The sequence below is a fragment of the Mycteria americana genome, chromosome 4, assembly GCF_035582795.1.
Source record: "Mycteria americana isolate JAX WOST 10 ecotype Jacksonville Zoo and Gardens chromosome 4, USCA_MyAme_1.0, whole genome shotgun sequence".
Classification (NCBI taxonomy): domain Eukaryota; kingdom Metazoa; phylum Chordata; class Aves; order Ciconiiformes; family Ciconiidae; genus Mycteria; species Mycteria americana.
In genome coordinates, this window is record NC_134368.1 from 13,290,971 (window position 1) to 13,307,143 (window position 16,173).

The 16,173-nt window shown below is 40.0% G+C and overlaps 1 protein-coding gene across 9 annotated transcripts in view; it reads right to left on the bottom strand.

Annotated features, from left to right (window-relative positions):
• Nucleotides 1-397: 397 nt before the first annotated feature.
• SORCS2 (sortilin related VPS10 domain containing receptor 2) overlaps nt 398-16,173 on the bottom strand; it is a 645,075-nt gene continuing 629,299 nt past the window's right edge. For 2 of the 9 annotated variants that reach the window (XR_012775470.1, XR_012775467.1), the window contains exons 26-28: nt 10,067-10,224; nt 7,611-7,871; nt 398-7,452 (exon numbers count right to left, since the gene is read on the bottom strand). Coding sequence is in view for 5 of the 9 variants with exons in the window: in XM_075499708.1 (XP_075355823.1) it covers nt 7,711-7,871; nt 10,067-10,224 (319 nt within the window). In the remaining 4 variants the exon portion in view is untranslated. Of the gene's footprint in view, nt 7,453-7,482; nt 7,872-10,066; nt 10,225-16,173 lie in introns of those variants that run through there. The other 7 variants (XR_012775469.1, XR_012775468.1, XM_075499710.1 and 4 more) reach the window with 7 other exon arrangements.

The window sequence follows — 16,173 nt, forward strand, 5'->3', positions numbered from 1 at the left end:
GGGAGTACAACACTCATCCACATCTCGGACTAGAAGTATGTGCTCTCTGGGAGAAGCAGCTGAGAGATGACCTGGAAAGGCAAAAGGGAAGAGCTCCAGAAAGATTTAGAGAAAATGAGCGCCAAAATTAAAAGTGAAAGAATTAAAAGAACTGAAGGTAGGAAAGAAACAGGAAGGATGGACTGCAGAGGGACAGAGCAGAGGGGAACTACATCAACCCAGGTAATACAGCAGAGCTCAGAGGGGAGGCAGGGATGGGGAAGAGACAGTGATTCTTCTTGTTATCACTCAGGACACAGTAGGGTGCATATCCAAAAACACAGACAGCAACAGAACAAAGCAAAACAAAAAGCAATGAAGAAAAAAGTGGACTGCTGAAAACTATTATCAGGAGGAGGTGGCACGCAAGGCGGAGCAACAAACAGCAGCAATAATGAAAAAAAAAAGGACAAAAAGGGAGAGGGAAGAAACGAGGAGAAACAGAAGAGAAAAAGAATGGAAATTCAGACATTTTTTTCTATAAAGTACCACCAATTACTTAGCAAAAAGTTGGAAGCATTAAACAATACAGGTGACTTCTCTGAAGAGTTCAGCATCTCAAAAAATAAACCACAAACAAAGAGAGGAGTGTATTTACAAGCAAATGGAGCCAGCGAATTGGGCATCTTCCCATGTTTGCGATGATAGTCTGTAATCTTAACCATTTACATGCCCTTCTGTGAATCAGGGCCATAAGTGGTGTATTAAAATGTTCTCCTTTAGACTAGCTTCGTCATTTGCAAACTGCCTATGTGCGTGTTATTGATGTTCGGGTTGTACACTTCTCCTTCTGCACAGTCCTGCCCATTGATAATCCATAACAAGAATGCCTCAAAACCACGTGGATACAAGTCTGCTGTTTTCCTGTATGAGCCGTTCTCATTAAAAAGCATCTCCTTCACCATTTCAGAAAGATTTCCTTTTTAAACTGTTTTAATTAATAAGCAAATGCTGTGAATTAATACTTTTTTAAAAAAAGAAAATAAGCCAATTCTTGCCCTTTGATCTGCAAGAGCAGACACTGTCAGTAAAAACCAAATATAAGTATCAAAAGCTGGCTAAAACTAGCAACAAGTAACATAGAAATATAAGACATGCTAAGAAAGTTGTTTGGAACGCCTGGCCTTCCTGGTGATTAATATACTCATTATACCATTAAAAAATATGTGCAACAAAAGCATATTATTTAAGCAGCGCCATGTACTGCCGCATGTATTATCGCTGCCCAGCAGGGCTTTATGTCCACTGTATTGCAACAAATCAGGGTAAAGATGCAAATTCTACAGAAACTCCGAAATCAAGTCTGATCAATACAGCTCAAGTTTGTGTAATGCTTTCAAGCGTTGCAAGGAAATAATTTTAAACAGAATTACTTGTATAAAGGAAAGAATCCACTTTTTTCAGGGCTAGTAAATGTCACTCCTAAAAGAAAATCAATCCGGAAGGAGAGAGAGACAACGAGTATGTAATTAAGAACATGTATTTTTAGAGATACTATTAAAAAAAGTATTTTAATACAAAAAATAACAGCTCTTTGATAAGGATTTTGCTCACATAGCTGTATCGTTGCACTTCAGAGTATGTATTTCTAAGCCTTCCAGTATTTCTTGTCTTAGATGCTGTCTTCCAGAAGATCACCTCAGCTACCAGCACATAAACTAGCTGAAAATAGTAATTCTGACAAGCTTTACATAAGGAGAAAAAAAAAAAGATGAAAATCCTTCATTTGGTCATACATGGCTCCACAATTCATATTTTAAGTAATTTGCTACTCCATTTAACAGGAGGAAAAAGACCAGGACTGAAGACTTAATGAAATGAGATCTCACACATTAAAAATCATGAAACTAACTTGCTGTATGTATCACTTTCAGGGAAAAAAAAAAATTCTAAGAGGAATGCATTCTTTAGTTTTCACACCAGCCTGAAGTACCGTTACAGGTCCTTATTTCCCTGATGGTGTGTGTAATCCTCTCTGCTCTATGCACCATACTTGAAAAGAAAGAAAAAAATCAAAACTTTGTCCACACGACATTCCCGTTCAGATTTGAGAAATGAGCTGTTCTAGTCCATCTTGACATTGAGGAACCCTTCTGCACTCCCTCCAGCTCGAGGTTACAAAAAGAATTGGAGGAAAAGCTGCCGAGGTGATCAATCGGGTAGAAGGGCTGACTTAGGAAAGAAGATAAAAAAAAATTAAGAGTGCGCAGCTTGACGTTTCCCAAAGACTGCGGGGTTAGGCTTTTAATTGCAAAAGCTAACTGGGGGTCTGAGTTATTTCAAAATTTGTCACTTTGATGATTAGAGTCTGAAAATAAGTGAAAAACACTACATATATACCCATGACGGGAATAAACGCTCATTTAAATGACACTGAAAGGGCTAATACTTAAATACTGAAAGGTAATAAGGAACATGAAAATATAGACTTAACATTAGGAAAATGGCCTGAGCAGATCCTGTAACTACTTCTAGGCAATTAAATGCTACTCTAATGGAAGTTTTAGAAAGACTTTCTCAGGCTAGTAAGATTAGGCTATATGCCCGTCTCGTAAAGAAAGTTGTAGAAGCAATGTACAACTGGGACTAGAACAGAGAAAATGAGCCAGGAAGCAGCTTTTTGGATGGACTTAGAAGACACAACAAAACTTTGCATCTCAAAAATCAGTATTTATAAAGGTAAATGCTTATAAACTTCTTCCTGGTGGAAAGCCAGTACTTTGAGAGAAATGTGCACTCACTTTCATCTAAAACTTGAAATAAAAACGAAGATGGAGACAATACAGCGGTATCAATCAATATACAGTAACAACTCCAACTGTCAGGGACTGTGCAATGAAATAAAAATTTTAGTCTCTCTTTTCCCCCCAAAGTCTCATTAATGAAAAATTACAAAACATTGTTTTATAGGAAACATAGGAAAAATCTACGACTGAAATTGTCATTGATTCTATCAATTTAGCAACATTGTATTCGACTTGATATAACACTAGAAATTCAAAGCTTATCATAACCACTGGTTCATCATCAAAAAGTTACTGCAAACAAATGCATGTATTTAATTTCTTAAAAATAATACCCCCCGCCCCAACCCCTCTGAGCATGTACTTGTGTAAGGAGGATGAAAACCACTGCAGCTCCATTCTCTATTAAAGAGACAGCATGCAGTCGTAGAGTATTCCCACTAAAGGGATGTCTCATTGGACCTAAAACACAGCTAACCATCATAACCATGTCAGATGAAATCTGCTTTGCACTAGGACCTACTAATAGCAAAGCACTGATTTGTCTCTGTCTGTCCAGAGGACAGTAATTTAACAAATCATCTGCTTTATATGAATAAACACTTTACTCCTCTTTACACTGGTCATTGAAAGCAGAAAACTCATCAAGAAGGATATAATTCAATGAGAATCTCCTAAAAGAGTTCAAAGAAATTGGTCGTGAATTGGAGATAATAACAACATCTTGCCTCAGGCTGGTACCTTCTATTTCTTCACAGCCATTTCTACCACCCTCTTCTACAGGCTATAAAAACATACATTGGTTTGTATTGCTTTTATTTTTGAGAAATTAATTTAGACTATGTGTGGGTTTTCCCTAAATATCTTCCGAGCATTTCTGAGCACTTTGTATGGATGGACCACTCCAAAGCCGTATAAAACACTCAATGTCAAAAGGGAAAGCAAAGATAACAGCTGTAAATCTTGACTCTGTTAGAATGCTTCAAATCAGTACTGCTTGGAGCACTCTGAAAAGTACAGGGTGTTTTTGAAATTGCAAATACATCAGAGTTTAAGAAGGCCAAAAGATGTAAATGAGGCCAATATACCGCCAGTTTTGTTGGTTTCAGTATAGTTCAATATCAATGTTGACAAGTACCACCGTACCCATTATTATACGGCTTTTGACCAAATAACACTGCAGAAAAGTAAGTTTAAGATACTAGTGTGTAACAGCAAAATCACAGCCAATGTTGCAATGCTACCACGTAACAATATGTTCCAAAAACAGTTTTAAAACAAAATTAGGCTTTTTTTTTTTAAAGGTACAGTGATGTACCTTTGTCAGATTATGCATTTTTTACATTTATACATAATTGCAGCTGGTTTCAGTAGGCTACCTGTAATAACACCGATAATTACAAGTAAAACAAAGAAAGAGAAACTATTAATGATTTATGCTCACAAAATTCTTTCACTCTGAAGATCCTGAACAAACAGTAATTAATTTAGCCTCACAATACCCCTGTGAGGTAGGTAATTACTATCAGCCCCATTTTACAGCTGGGGAAACTGAGGCACATACAGGTTAAGTAACTTGCCCAAAGTCTGGGTACAGAATCCAGGTACCTGACAGCCGTCTTCTCTTTCTTAGCCATCAAATCACCCTTCCTCACTAACAAATTTAACTGGAATATGTACAAATACTGCATGGGTGTGTGCATGCATGTGTGACTAGAGTTTGTGCATAGAAACAACTCTGTGCTTCTGTATACACATGTATCGGGATTTTAGATGCATATAAAGGATAAAATGCTAAGATATCATGGACATAGTTCAAGAGATTCAAAACCTAGCACTAGTGAGATTTTTCCTTTAAAGATAAACCAAGACACCATGAATGGGAAAATGGTAATGGTATTTTCTCAGTTTTAAAATAATTAATTTTGAAGTTATTCTTGCCAGGGAATCACAGGCTTCCTTTATTATCTGCTGGGTATTCTTAATACAGTTACGGCAATACTGACAACTCTTTTAGAAAACAATGTTTTTAAGATATGACAAACCAACCTCACAGGAGTGCTGCATGAATCAAACTAATAAGCAATGAAAAACATTATTACAGGCACTATATTGTGCTACGTGTTAATTAGAGTACCAAGCGGTTAAATATTCTACAGTGTTCCAAAAGACTCCTGTTATCAGAGACACAAATCACCCTGCATTAAATGTATAAAAGTAGCTGTTGAAGCATAAATTAGATGTCTGACCTAGTTCCAATAGTGTCCTTTGCCAATCCGACAAACTGTGGGAGAACAACCCCAAGCTAGACCTTCCATGCCATCCCTTGTCCACGAGGCTAATCTGCCACTACCTGCCCTATACAAATAACCCACTTCAGATTTATTTCACGGGAACAAGTAAGCTGTTTGCAGTACTATCTTACTCTCTTCTCCAGCTCATTTCTGCTAGAAAAAGCATAAAGAGCCGGTGAGGAGGAAAGCCTCTGAGAGATTCCAATGCACAGCACATTTTGTATTTGCACTTCTCTTCAAGAAACCCAGACGCAGATACATGTAACACCTTGGATTTCCACACAGTCTGGCATACAACAGTCAGCTAGAGCATTGCTTCTCCGTAAATCAGTTTGCATGGCACTCTACAACTAAATAGGCAGAAATTTTAGAACAATTTTTGAAATTATTTTCCTGAGCAGTTTGCAAGCGCTTTTCAGAATCTTCGCTTTAACTTTTCCACCTAGTTCCTTACAGTAGATTTATAATCTAGATTTTCTTGTGCTTTACACCTATATCCTGTGGGGTTTGTGAGAGCCTACAGTACCACACTGAATTATTACATGCCAGTCTGTTGCATTTGATGACAATATGCTCTAGGATATCCACAGCTACATGGAAGAATGAGTCCAATGCATACGATAGTTTTAAGACAGTTCTTTTCTGTCTTACCAGCATTCATTATTTTCTGTTTGTTTACTCAGAAAGATGTAGTTAGCTATCTGTATCCTCCTTAAGCAAGGTGGTGTGCGAGTTTGCCACGAGCATTAGTATGACATTCAGTGAGTAAAGAGCTATTTATTCTCTATCGAAGGCAAAAAGTGCAGAGATTATATAGGTTTCTGAGAGAAGCATCCTAATCCCAGGCAGCTGTGACAGGTAGGATGCTAGATGTTTAAACTCATCGCACCACAGTCCGTTTCCTATGCAGCTCCATAAACCACGGGGAAAACACCAGAGGGGTGTGGATTCACCGCACTGCCGTTCCCTAGGGATGCGGAGGTCGGGCCTAGGAAACTCTGACCCAACTCACCAAACTGGGATTAGGAAACTCTGACCTGACTCACAAGCCTTTCTGCAGGCAGCTGCTTCAGAAGCCGCACCGCCTTCCCTGCAGAAACAGGGGCCAGCGGTGGTAGGGACTGAGTGGCAGCCTGCGCTGAGGGAAAGGAAATACAAACCCCTAGATCACAGGCCGTCCTCTCCATGGTGCTCTGGATTGTCAAACCGACCCCAGCAGAAAAGGTCCGGTAAGATTTTGCCCACCCCTGCCTGCCAAGGCCATCAGCCAGGGAAAATCCCAAAGGATGTGGGCGGGAAGGGGATGGCGGTGCACCTACCCAGTCCTGCCCGGAGGAGAGCTCTGACCCTGACCTACCCAGCACCTCTGCCCTCATAGGAAGTTTTAAAAAAATAACCATACAAAGAAAGCGCCTTGAAAGAGGTATTTACACTCTCTGGAAGTTTAAAAAGAGACAGGCCACCAGCACGGGGTTTTACAGGATAACTCATCCGGCAGCTGCCATCGTCCTAGAGGTGCTCGCTCAGGAGACAAGAAGAGAGCAACTGAAATGACTGTCCGCAAGTGAAGGCACCTGGTCTGGAAATAGCATCAAGCTGGTGTTTTTCTTTCACATGGGGTAGGATTGGGGGAGATACTGGTGCTGATGGTTTGTCAGGACTTGCTACACTTATAAGAGCATTATCCTATATTATGAGATATCTTAATTAACACTTTACTTCCTTTAATCCACAGAAGGGCCTAAGCCTAAATTCATTAGATTGTCTCACACATGTTTAAGTTAAGAGCTTGTATCGACTAGGCGTGCATCTGTCTCCTCGCTCAGTCCTCTCCCAGTACAGAAACACTTGGCCTCCTAAAAAAATGTCATCGTGATCAACCAACCATCTGTTCTGGTCTAGTCGCTTGTGTAAAAATCACCTTTTCAGGCTGAAAAGTCCCAGCCTTTCGCTGAATACCTCAATTAAAAATATAATTGAAAAGTTAGAGTCAATCCTTCTAAAAATAAACATAAAGAACTAGAGCATATACAGAAAAGAAATAAGGTGGCATTGAAGGTGCCTAGGGCTACAAATTCGCTACCATAGTTTGAGTTTCAATCATAATGAGTTCCCAGGCCATAGAGTGAACACAAGACGTATTATCCTCCTCCCGCGGTAACTGACGATGGATGCTTTTTTCCACGGGACTGATAAGAAACCTCCTCTCCACCAGCATTTACAGCCATATTTGCAATTTTGTGACATCACCAGGGAAAAATAAAACGATACAGAGAAGAGTCTTTCGGTTTTTCTGTTCAGCTGTAAATATCAGCTAACCAGGTAACTGTGCATCTCTCTGGAGTTGATGCTCAAAACCACGCCTGAGTGATTGCCTATGAAAATACAGAAACAAAAGGCCAACATTAGTGTATTTCAGGCACTTCACAATAAATCCCCCTTTTATTGCAGGGACAAGTCAATCGCATAAAGAGAGTGGCTTTATCAAACAAGAGGTCAGGTGAAGGTTGGTGCAACAGCTCCATGTACCTACAGCATACTTCCGCGCAAAGCTTTTGCTCATGGTGGTGGATTTGTGGCGAATTCCTAGGGTTTCTATCCCAGTGACAGCATAAGTTGGTTCTCTTTGTGGCTTAAAAAGGTGTAGTTGTCTCGAGGGGTGCAGGTGAGGGAGGAGAATGGAACCTGAGGCGTCCATTCGACATGCCACTGACCTGGGACTGGACACTGACCGGCATCAGCAATAGGGGAACTCTGTAGCTGTTCAAGTTGCCACTTCTCCCAGAAGGAGTCACTGCAAGGTAATGGTGTTGAGGAGTCCCAAGGTGGGGGTTGCGATAAAGTAGGCAACATAAAATATATAGAAAACAAAAGAAGTGGATGGGTGAGTCTGGAAATACTGTACTGTGGAAATTCAAAAGTTATGAGAAGAGAGAGAACAAACAGAAACCCAGGCCTGTAACTCCCTGCTGTGCATGGAGCGGAGGCTGCTACTGGCATCTCCCAACAGGGAAGGAGAAAGCTCACCAGAACTAGAAGGGATCTCCATAGCATAAGAACCTTCTGCAAATAATGTCGTAAAACAGAATTTAATATAAAGCAGGGATTATAACATGTTTCATACTCTAGCCAGATAAAATAGAGGAGTATCATTAACAGGAATATTTTCTTGGCAGTACTGAGCAATACCGGAGCTAGTGGAAAGTATTGCAAGTAACAAAACAGTACAGCAAGCAGAAGTATAGTTTTATGTCTTAAAGTCTCGTGTCCAAAAGCTGCACAGTAGCTGACAAATATGGATGATTATGAGCCACAGAAATGAACTCTTTACGCTCCGCTGGAAATGCTGCTGGTGTTGACAACCTGGCAGAAGTACAAATCACCTCGAGATCTGCGTTTGCTAACTGTCTTAAGTTTCACATCAAAACATCATGATCTTGCACTCTTTAACCCTAATAATGCTCTGCCGAGATAGAAGATTTTTTTTTTTTCTCCGAGTAAGGGGTGCAGGGCAAGTAGGGATTATTTCTGAATGCGTTACAAATCAGGGTAGCATTTCTTTATCCCAGCATCCCAAGCTGCCTTGTATAAATAGGCCATAAGGGATTTCCTACCATTAAAAGTAGTTACGCTTTTGTACATTACTAGAGGTGTTTGAATGCTCCACTTTAATAGGCATGTCTGCAAGGACTTTGTTAGCATTCAGCTTTCTCCTCTAAAGACCCTGGAGATGAATTGATCAAACAATTTTAACATAGACTTTGTTTTTCCAGGGTTGGTTTTGGAACTAACTCCGGTAAAGTCAGGAGTGCAATCAAGGTCGTCTTGCAAAATCTGAATGAAAACACAGTGATACTCATACACAAAGGTTGTCAAAGAAAAGACAGAAGTACACAAAGCAAAGCAGGAGGCTGGATTCTTCCCTTGTGCTCAAAGATAACACCTCCAAGAACCTAGAAGTGGCACACAGTTCAGCAAATGAAAATAAAGACATCAACAACAAATGATAAAGGTGAAACCCAAGATAAAGAAATCTCTCCTCTGCCAAAGTTCTGTCCTTCCCCAGGCTACCTCTGGTGCAGCTAAAACACATCTTCTTCCGTGAGTTCATGAAGACATTACAGTTGCCTGTTGCTATTGTACAACTGTACAGTTGCCATGAGTCTACTGCTACAAATCCCAAAGGCTTTGGGTTATCTGATTTATTTTCACAAAACGTGTAGAAACGGAACTGGGAAGCTTTTTCCATTGTCCTACGCTTTTCAGACTGTGACCTGAAAGCAGTCTGAACACAATGGTAAATTTTACAAGAAATTAATTTCATAGATCAGGACTCCCTGTTACATTAGAAATAACCACAGGGTGCCAGGATATACACTTCCACCTGACACTGAAATCATTTGCACTGAGAGATAGTCACAGAAAGTTTCCCTCATAGGTTCCTTATGACCACCCCATGAATACTAGAAAGTTACCAGCTAAATTATGGAAGATACGATACTTTTTATATAGGAATAAATTTAATGTTTCTAATTGCAAAAACTTTAAATGCCACTGGAATATGGATCCACAGCAAATATAGCAATGGATCTAGACACAATCTGTCTGAAATCATGGAAACATTGACTCTACAAATCCTTCTGGCCTAAACTCCATTTTCCACTAATTCAGGGGATTATTGAGTTAATTCAACTGTTACCTATTATATCCTGTTCTGCCAAATATAATTTCTCTCTAAAATTGTCCAAGTAAGTCTCCTGACATTAAACTGTACTGTCTCTCTACTCATGCTCTATATAGTGTGTCATCCATACATTAGCCTGTATCACAAGCAAGCCAAAAGAAGATAACTGAGAGAATCCTTTGTTAGTAGTGTACTATTTGCTTCTTCCTAAGACTGAGCAGAAAATGAAAAAAAGCTAAAATGAAAACAAACATCAATTAAAAATAAATTACTGATGAAAATTTATAAACTAAAAATGAAGTTACCTCTTGCGTTACCTAGTGTTTGAGAGTCCAGATCATCATCAATAAACTCCTCACCCTGGATGATATTCTGGGTGTCCTCACTATGATTAACAGGGCTTGTCATCTCCTGCTCTTTTTCATTGTGCATCTGGGCATAGACATTTCTGCCTGGCAGTTTCCTAAATTGGACAAGGAGAGAAAGTCTTGTGATGGAGTTCCTTCATGGCGCACACACACTGGCATCAGAACAGAGCTTCAGCAGAGCAAAGTCACACCAGAATCACAAAAACAGCACCAATCCCACCCTTCCTTAATTTTGTGTTCACAACATAAACTTAACTCCTTATTCTCAGTCACAGTTTTATGTAACTGTCTTATCACAATGTTCATACCAACGTAATAATTAAGCATCAATTTCTTTACTAACATTGACAGACAATGAACAATACTAAAAAAACCCCCTAAAACAACAGAAAAACTATTTTTAAGAACTCAAGCAATAAAAAGGCCCAACAGGTATTCATTCCTGGTTCCAGGTGTCTTCACAAACATTAAGCTGAGTCACAGGCATCATCTCTCGTGAGACTCCACCTGGAGGACTGTGTGCAGCTCTAGGACCCCCAGCATAAGACAGACATGGACCTGCTCGAGCAGGTCCAGAGGAGGGCCACGAAGATGATCAGGGGGCTGGAGCACCTCCCGTACGAGGACAGGCTGAGAGAGTTGGGGTTGTTTAGCCTAGAGGCTCCAGGGAGACTGTATAGCAGCCTTCCACTCCTTAAAGGGGACCTACAGGAAAGATGGGGAGGGACTCTTTATCAGGGGAGCATTGTGACAGAACGAGGGGTAACAGTTTTAAACTGAAAGATTTAGATTAGATATTAGGAAGAAATTCTTTACTGTGAGGATGGTGAGACAGGTTGCCCAGAGAAGTTGTGGATGCTCCCTCCCTGGAAGTGTTCAAGGCCAGGTTGGATGGGCCTTTGAGCAACCTGGTCTAGCAGAAGGTGTCCCTGCCCATGGCAGGGGGACTGGAACTAGATGATCTTTAAGGTCCCTTCCAACACAAACCATTCTAGGATTCTATAATCGCATCTCCCTGGTGAGGTGGGCTGACACTGAAGGTGGGGTGATAGCATCGAATAGCACTCTCATACTCCATCAGGGCTGAGGAGAAAGAAGCAGGAGAAATCCAGGAGACAGGGAATGGAAAGGGAGCAAAGAGTGGAGAACCAGGAGGCCAGGAGCAAGGGTTAAGGAGTAAAGAGGTAAACAGGCATTGACAAGGGCAAATAAGAAGACAGGGGAGGTTAGTGAAGTTAAGCAGGCAGCACTGAAGGAGACAGAGTGTAAAGGTGGGCCCAGGACTAATGGGAATTTCTGAATTAGACAAAACTTTCTATAGCAGACAGTGTTTAATTCATTCATTCTGTTTTGAATCTAGAAAAACAAAAAGCATGTTATTAAATGGCTCTATCAGCTCTAATGGACAACTATCACCATGAATGAGCCTGGGAGGCTTCAGAGTAAGTACTGATAAAGAGCTCTTAACTAGATTAACTTAAATTAGACTTTGTAAAATCAAAGGGAGTAATCAGGGACTTACAACTTTTGCAACAGAATTTATGGTTTCAACATTTCTGGAGAGCCAGACCCTTTGCTGTAGCTGCATTCACCTGCAATCTGCCTGGGCACATAAGGACAACCTTTCCTAGGCACCAAGCAGACACTTCTGATTAGGGAGTTGCAGGTTGTGAAGCTCCGTTTCCCACACCACAAGGAACAGCTTGACAGCTTGATCAGCATGACAGCAGATCATGGCTGTCAAAGTCTGCTTAAACACCGATTATTGCAACAGGCAGACAATGAGAAGAAAAGAGAAAATGGGATTGAACTGCTGCTCTTAAGTTAGGGTTTCTGCTGAGCTCCTTTAGACAGTGAGAAGATAGAAAAAGTGACACATTTTTAGGCATGTCTCTAAAAACGACCATCTTTTGCTCCATATTCTGGGAGCAGTATGAAAGCTGGATAAATACACAGGTTGCTCTGTTTTCTGTAGGCTTTTGAAGATGACCTGTCTTTAAATGTGATTTCAGAAGAAAAGTTCTTTACCAGGTGGCACCATCTTAGTTTGAGATAAAAGTTACTGCAGCAAACTATTTTGAACAGCACCTTTCATTGCATCAAAGTAATTAGAATAAATAGAAACTGCTAAACAATGAAAGATGACTGAAGAGGATCTCCTCCCTTTAGTTTGAACTATCCAAGAGATGAATTGCATCCCATATACGTACACACACACATCTGTATAGGTACGTCTATACACACACACACACACAATTATATATATTTATACAGAAATCAGGTATTTTATCCCATTGTTTATAAGCGGCACAAAGAAAGAAATCCGATTGCTTGTGCTCTTTTCTGTATCTCAGTGAGCATGGAGTAAATAAAGCACCGGACTAACCAAATGCAATGGACAAGGATGGAAAGAAGGTCTGATAGCACCATGCTGTGCTACTATGACCACTTCAACAGGTCCAAGGGCTCCTCCAACACAAACATACACATAAAGGCAAGCCCTGCTTCACTCTCCTCCCTTTAATTGGATGACAAAAGCCACGTTGAAAGGGGGAAGGACATTCCTCATTACAAAACAAATACATTAGGTAATTAATTTTGATTTTTTTTCTCTAGGGCCAGTAACTCCAGACTGTTTTTAATGTGTCTGCTAATGAAACTGGTCATGTGGAAAACAATAACCCTCTCAATCAGACCTGCATCAAACCTGTCAAATTGCTCACTTTCAGTCCACCGCCAAATGCCTAAGGGAAACAAAACCCAGAAGAATGTCTTTGCAACACATCTGCAGAATTAGCACATATGTTTCTGCAATAATTAGGGGACCTTCTCAAAACTGTATTTCTGACAGATTGTAGAAGCGTCAATAGCATTATCAAAATATTTTTGACATAATAAAAATGTTATCCATCTCAAACCCATATGGCACATCAGACCTTTGCAGTTAAGTAAAGGGAGCAGAGCTGCTAGTCTAACTGTTGCCTGCCCAGGCTGAAGGACCTGTCTGAAACCAGGTCAACAAGGTGTGTCCTTTGGTGTAAATCCTGAGGCTTCAACACACGTCTCCGGTAAGACTTACTAGTTAGAGATGGCCACAATCACAACACACACTATTAAAGATATTAAGGGGTTCCTGAATGAAGAAACCTCACAAGTTCACAAATAACCATTAAACGTATTGTTGTTAAGAGCACTTCTTTATGGGTTATGGATAAAAGGAGAAAAGGCATAAACTGTTATTTCTCACTCACCTAAACCTCATGAGCCCAGTCCTGCTAAGTACAGATCCTTCGTGGAAGGTATAAAGTCAAGGTACTCAGTGAGTCTTCCGTACTTTCCTTTGCTCCTCACACTTACAGAGGAAAACATCTTAGATTGTAACACGGAGTACGGATGGGAGGAAGGAGAATACTACAGGTCTTGTGAAGGCATACACTGTAGGCATTTGACCTTTTATCTATTATAGAGATCTCTACGTGTTTCATATTGGTTCAGTTTTACAAGGAAGAGACTCAACCAGACTGAAGAAAATGATAGTCCAAGCCTTTCCAAGAGGCATTTTTAACACTGCCAGATGTTCTGTTTGTAAGGGACAACCACACTGTAGGATGAAACAGGATGTGGATACTGAATCCTTGCTAAAGATGGGCCTGATTCTGGCAATATTCCAGTCGCTCCTCACTGCTCTAACATGTAGGAAGGAAGCTGCTACCCCTAATTATACAGAGAGAAACTCTTGTGTACCCTGATGTGCTTTGCTCTTCGTAAGGAAGCAATTTATGTTGAGTCCAATGTAACTGTTTGAAGTAGGCAGAGCTGAAATGCTTGGGTCTACATAAAAGACTACTGTGAAAACATGACAAGACATGAAATTTGACCCAAGAGATTTATATCAGCAATATGAAAATTGAAAGCACATTTATAAGAACAGAGAAAAAGATTATGCAATAGTTTCTTTTGGGGGTTTACTCTTCAGCTGCAAAATGCATGTGCTTCACATCCATCACTGGAGACAATTACCTCTGCTGAGCAGCACTCCATGGTTTGCATTTTTAGTTCCTTTTGTTTTCTCTGTAGCATTTTATTTCAATCATGAGGAAGAAGAAATATTCATGCCTGCTTTGAGGACCATAAAAATACAAATTGGAGACTTAATTCTGCACAGAACTACTAACAAACGCCACAGCACATGGCTTTCACCAAGCTCTCCAGGTCCCACACCTTGTAGAAGATATTCCAGAAAATATTTTTTTTCCTCCCTATATTCACGAATTTGAATCAGTTCATACCCAAAACTGTTTGCACTTAAAAATGTTCAGCAGTAAGGAACAGCAGGAGGGGGATGAGATATTGATTCCCACTCATTTAAACTCTCTAGTTTATTTGGCTTTCAATTCCTTCCTTGTGGAGCCAATATTCATTGGCCTTTATGCAACTTCATTCATTTTCCAGAGGCTTGATTAAGATTCTGTTTAGTATAAAAAATAGGAACATATTCACATGGCAAAGGATATGGAATAATGTAGCATTCTCTTGGAACTTGAATAAAACTCACAACAATAATAATCCATTAAATAGAATACTTTATTGTGGTGTTGGCTTTATTCCGTTTGGATTAATGTTCAGATGACTGACTTCTTTGTGCTTTAAGGCACTCCTGATTTACTTGCCTCTTTCATTTCAGAAATCTCTTCTACATGCTATTACTTTGATTTCTGAGGAAGTTTTTATGAAATAGTATGGATCATTAAATTAGCGCCTGTTTTTTTATAACTAAATGGCATGGATTGGGACTAAACTTGCTCTCATGGAACATAAAAGTAGTATAAGCAAGGTGGGGAAAAAAGATAGCTTTTCTTCAGAGACTGGAAATGAGATAGTAAGTCAATGAGGCAGAAAGATAACACAGTTCTGCTCCAGATTGTGGAAACGACCCAGGAGGGGTTCGTTTACCAAAAGTGGCACTTGATAGTAGTGGGGGAAAAGGAGTACACACAAAATGGTATAAAGTTGGCTGAAGGAGATTCACAGTGATTTGTGAAAACAATGTATGCAGCTTTAAGTACACTGGCAGTAGTTTGCATACAAATTAAAAGATGAACATTTTAATACTCTCTTAGAGAATCGAATTTGCTACTATTAAGCAGGTAAAATACCTAAGCGGAAAAGCCAACTATTTGCTCTGGTTTAGCTACTCTGATATCCTGTTGTTATACAGAAGTAAAAAATAAGAAAAGGATGATTTCAGATCTTCCACTAGTAACATGATAATTGCATGGCAGCTTTGATGTGGCCAAAATACAATTTTCCTTTCCTCCACTTCGCCTAGTGCAGACAGTGCTATTTGCCTTCTCTATACTGTTGCCCAGGACCTCACAGCATAGAAGCTTGCTCTGAAAGGATGAAGAAATCTTTTCTGGATGGCAACTTGAAACCCACAAAAAATATAAACATTGTTTCAAAGGGAATGGAAGAAGTGTGTTTTTACTGAACCAGATTTAGTAAAGACGGTAGGGTATAGAAAAAAATATATGCGGGTCCCAGATCTGCATTAAAAAATAGGCCTGATTTCTCAAAAATATTTTCCAGCTGCTTCATATTGTTCTGGTCAAAAGAAGCAGCTGTAGTCTATTTTACCTGGATGCTTAAACAACTGAAGCGTACTAGTGAGTATTGTAACATATTGTTTGCTTGAGGCATCAGATCGGTGATTTCCATACTGAGAAAGTAAGAGCAAAGAAAAGGCAAATCATTCTTGGCTTGCCCGCCGTCCGTGTTTGCTGTCTGCACTGCCGCTTGTGCCACAGCCACAGTCAGGTTTAGCAGCTGCGGTATTACCTCTCGCTCCTTGCTGCCATGAGGAACGTTTCCCCCCCAAACTATCTAAACCAATCTTTGTTCATTTGTGGGATATGACTAGAACTAGTTTTTAAAACCATCAGCATTTATCATTTAAAATTTACTTTTCATTTACTGGGTAAAAATAGCCCTAATCTGAATTGCTTACCTACTCTGATCACAAAGGATCAACGCCCTGCGTGTCT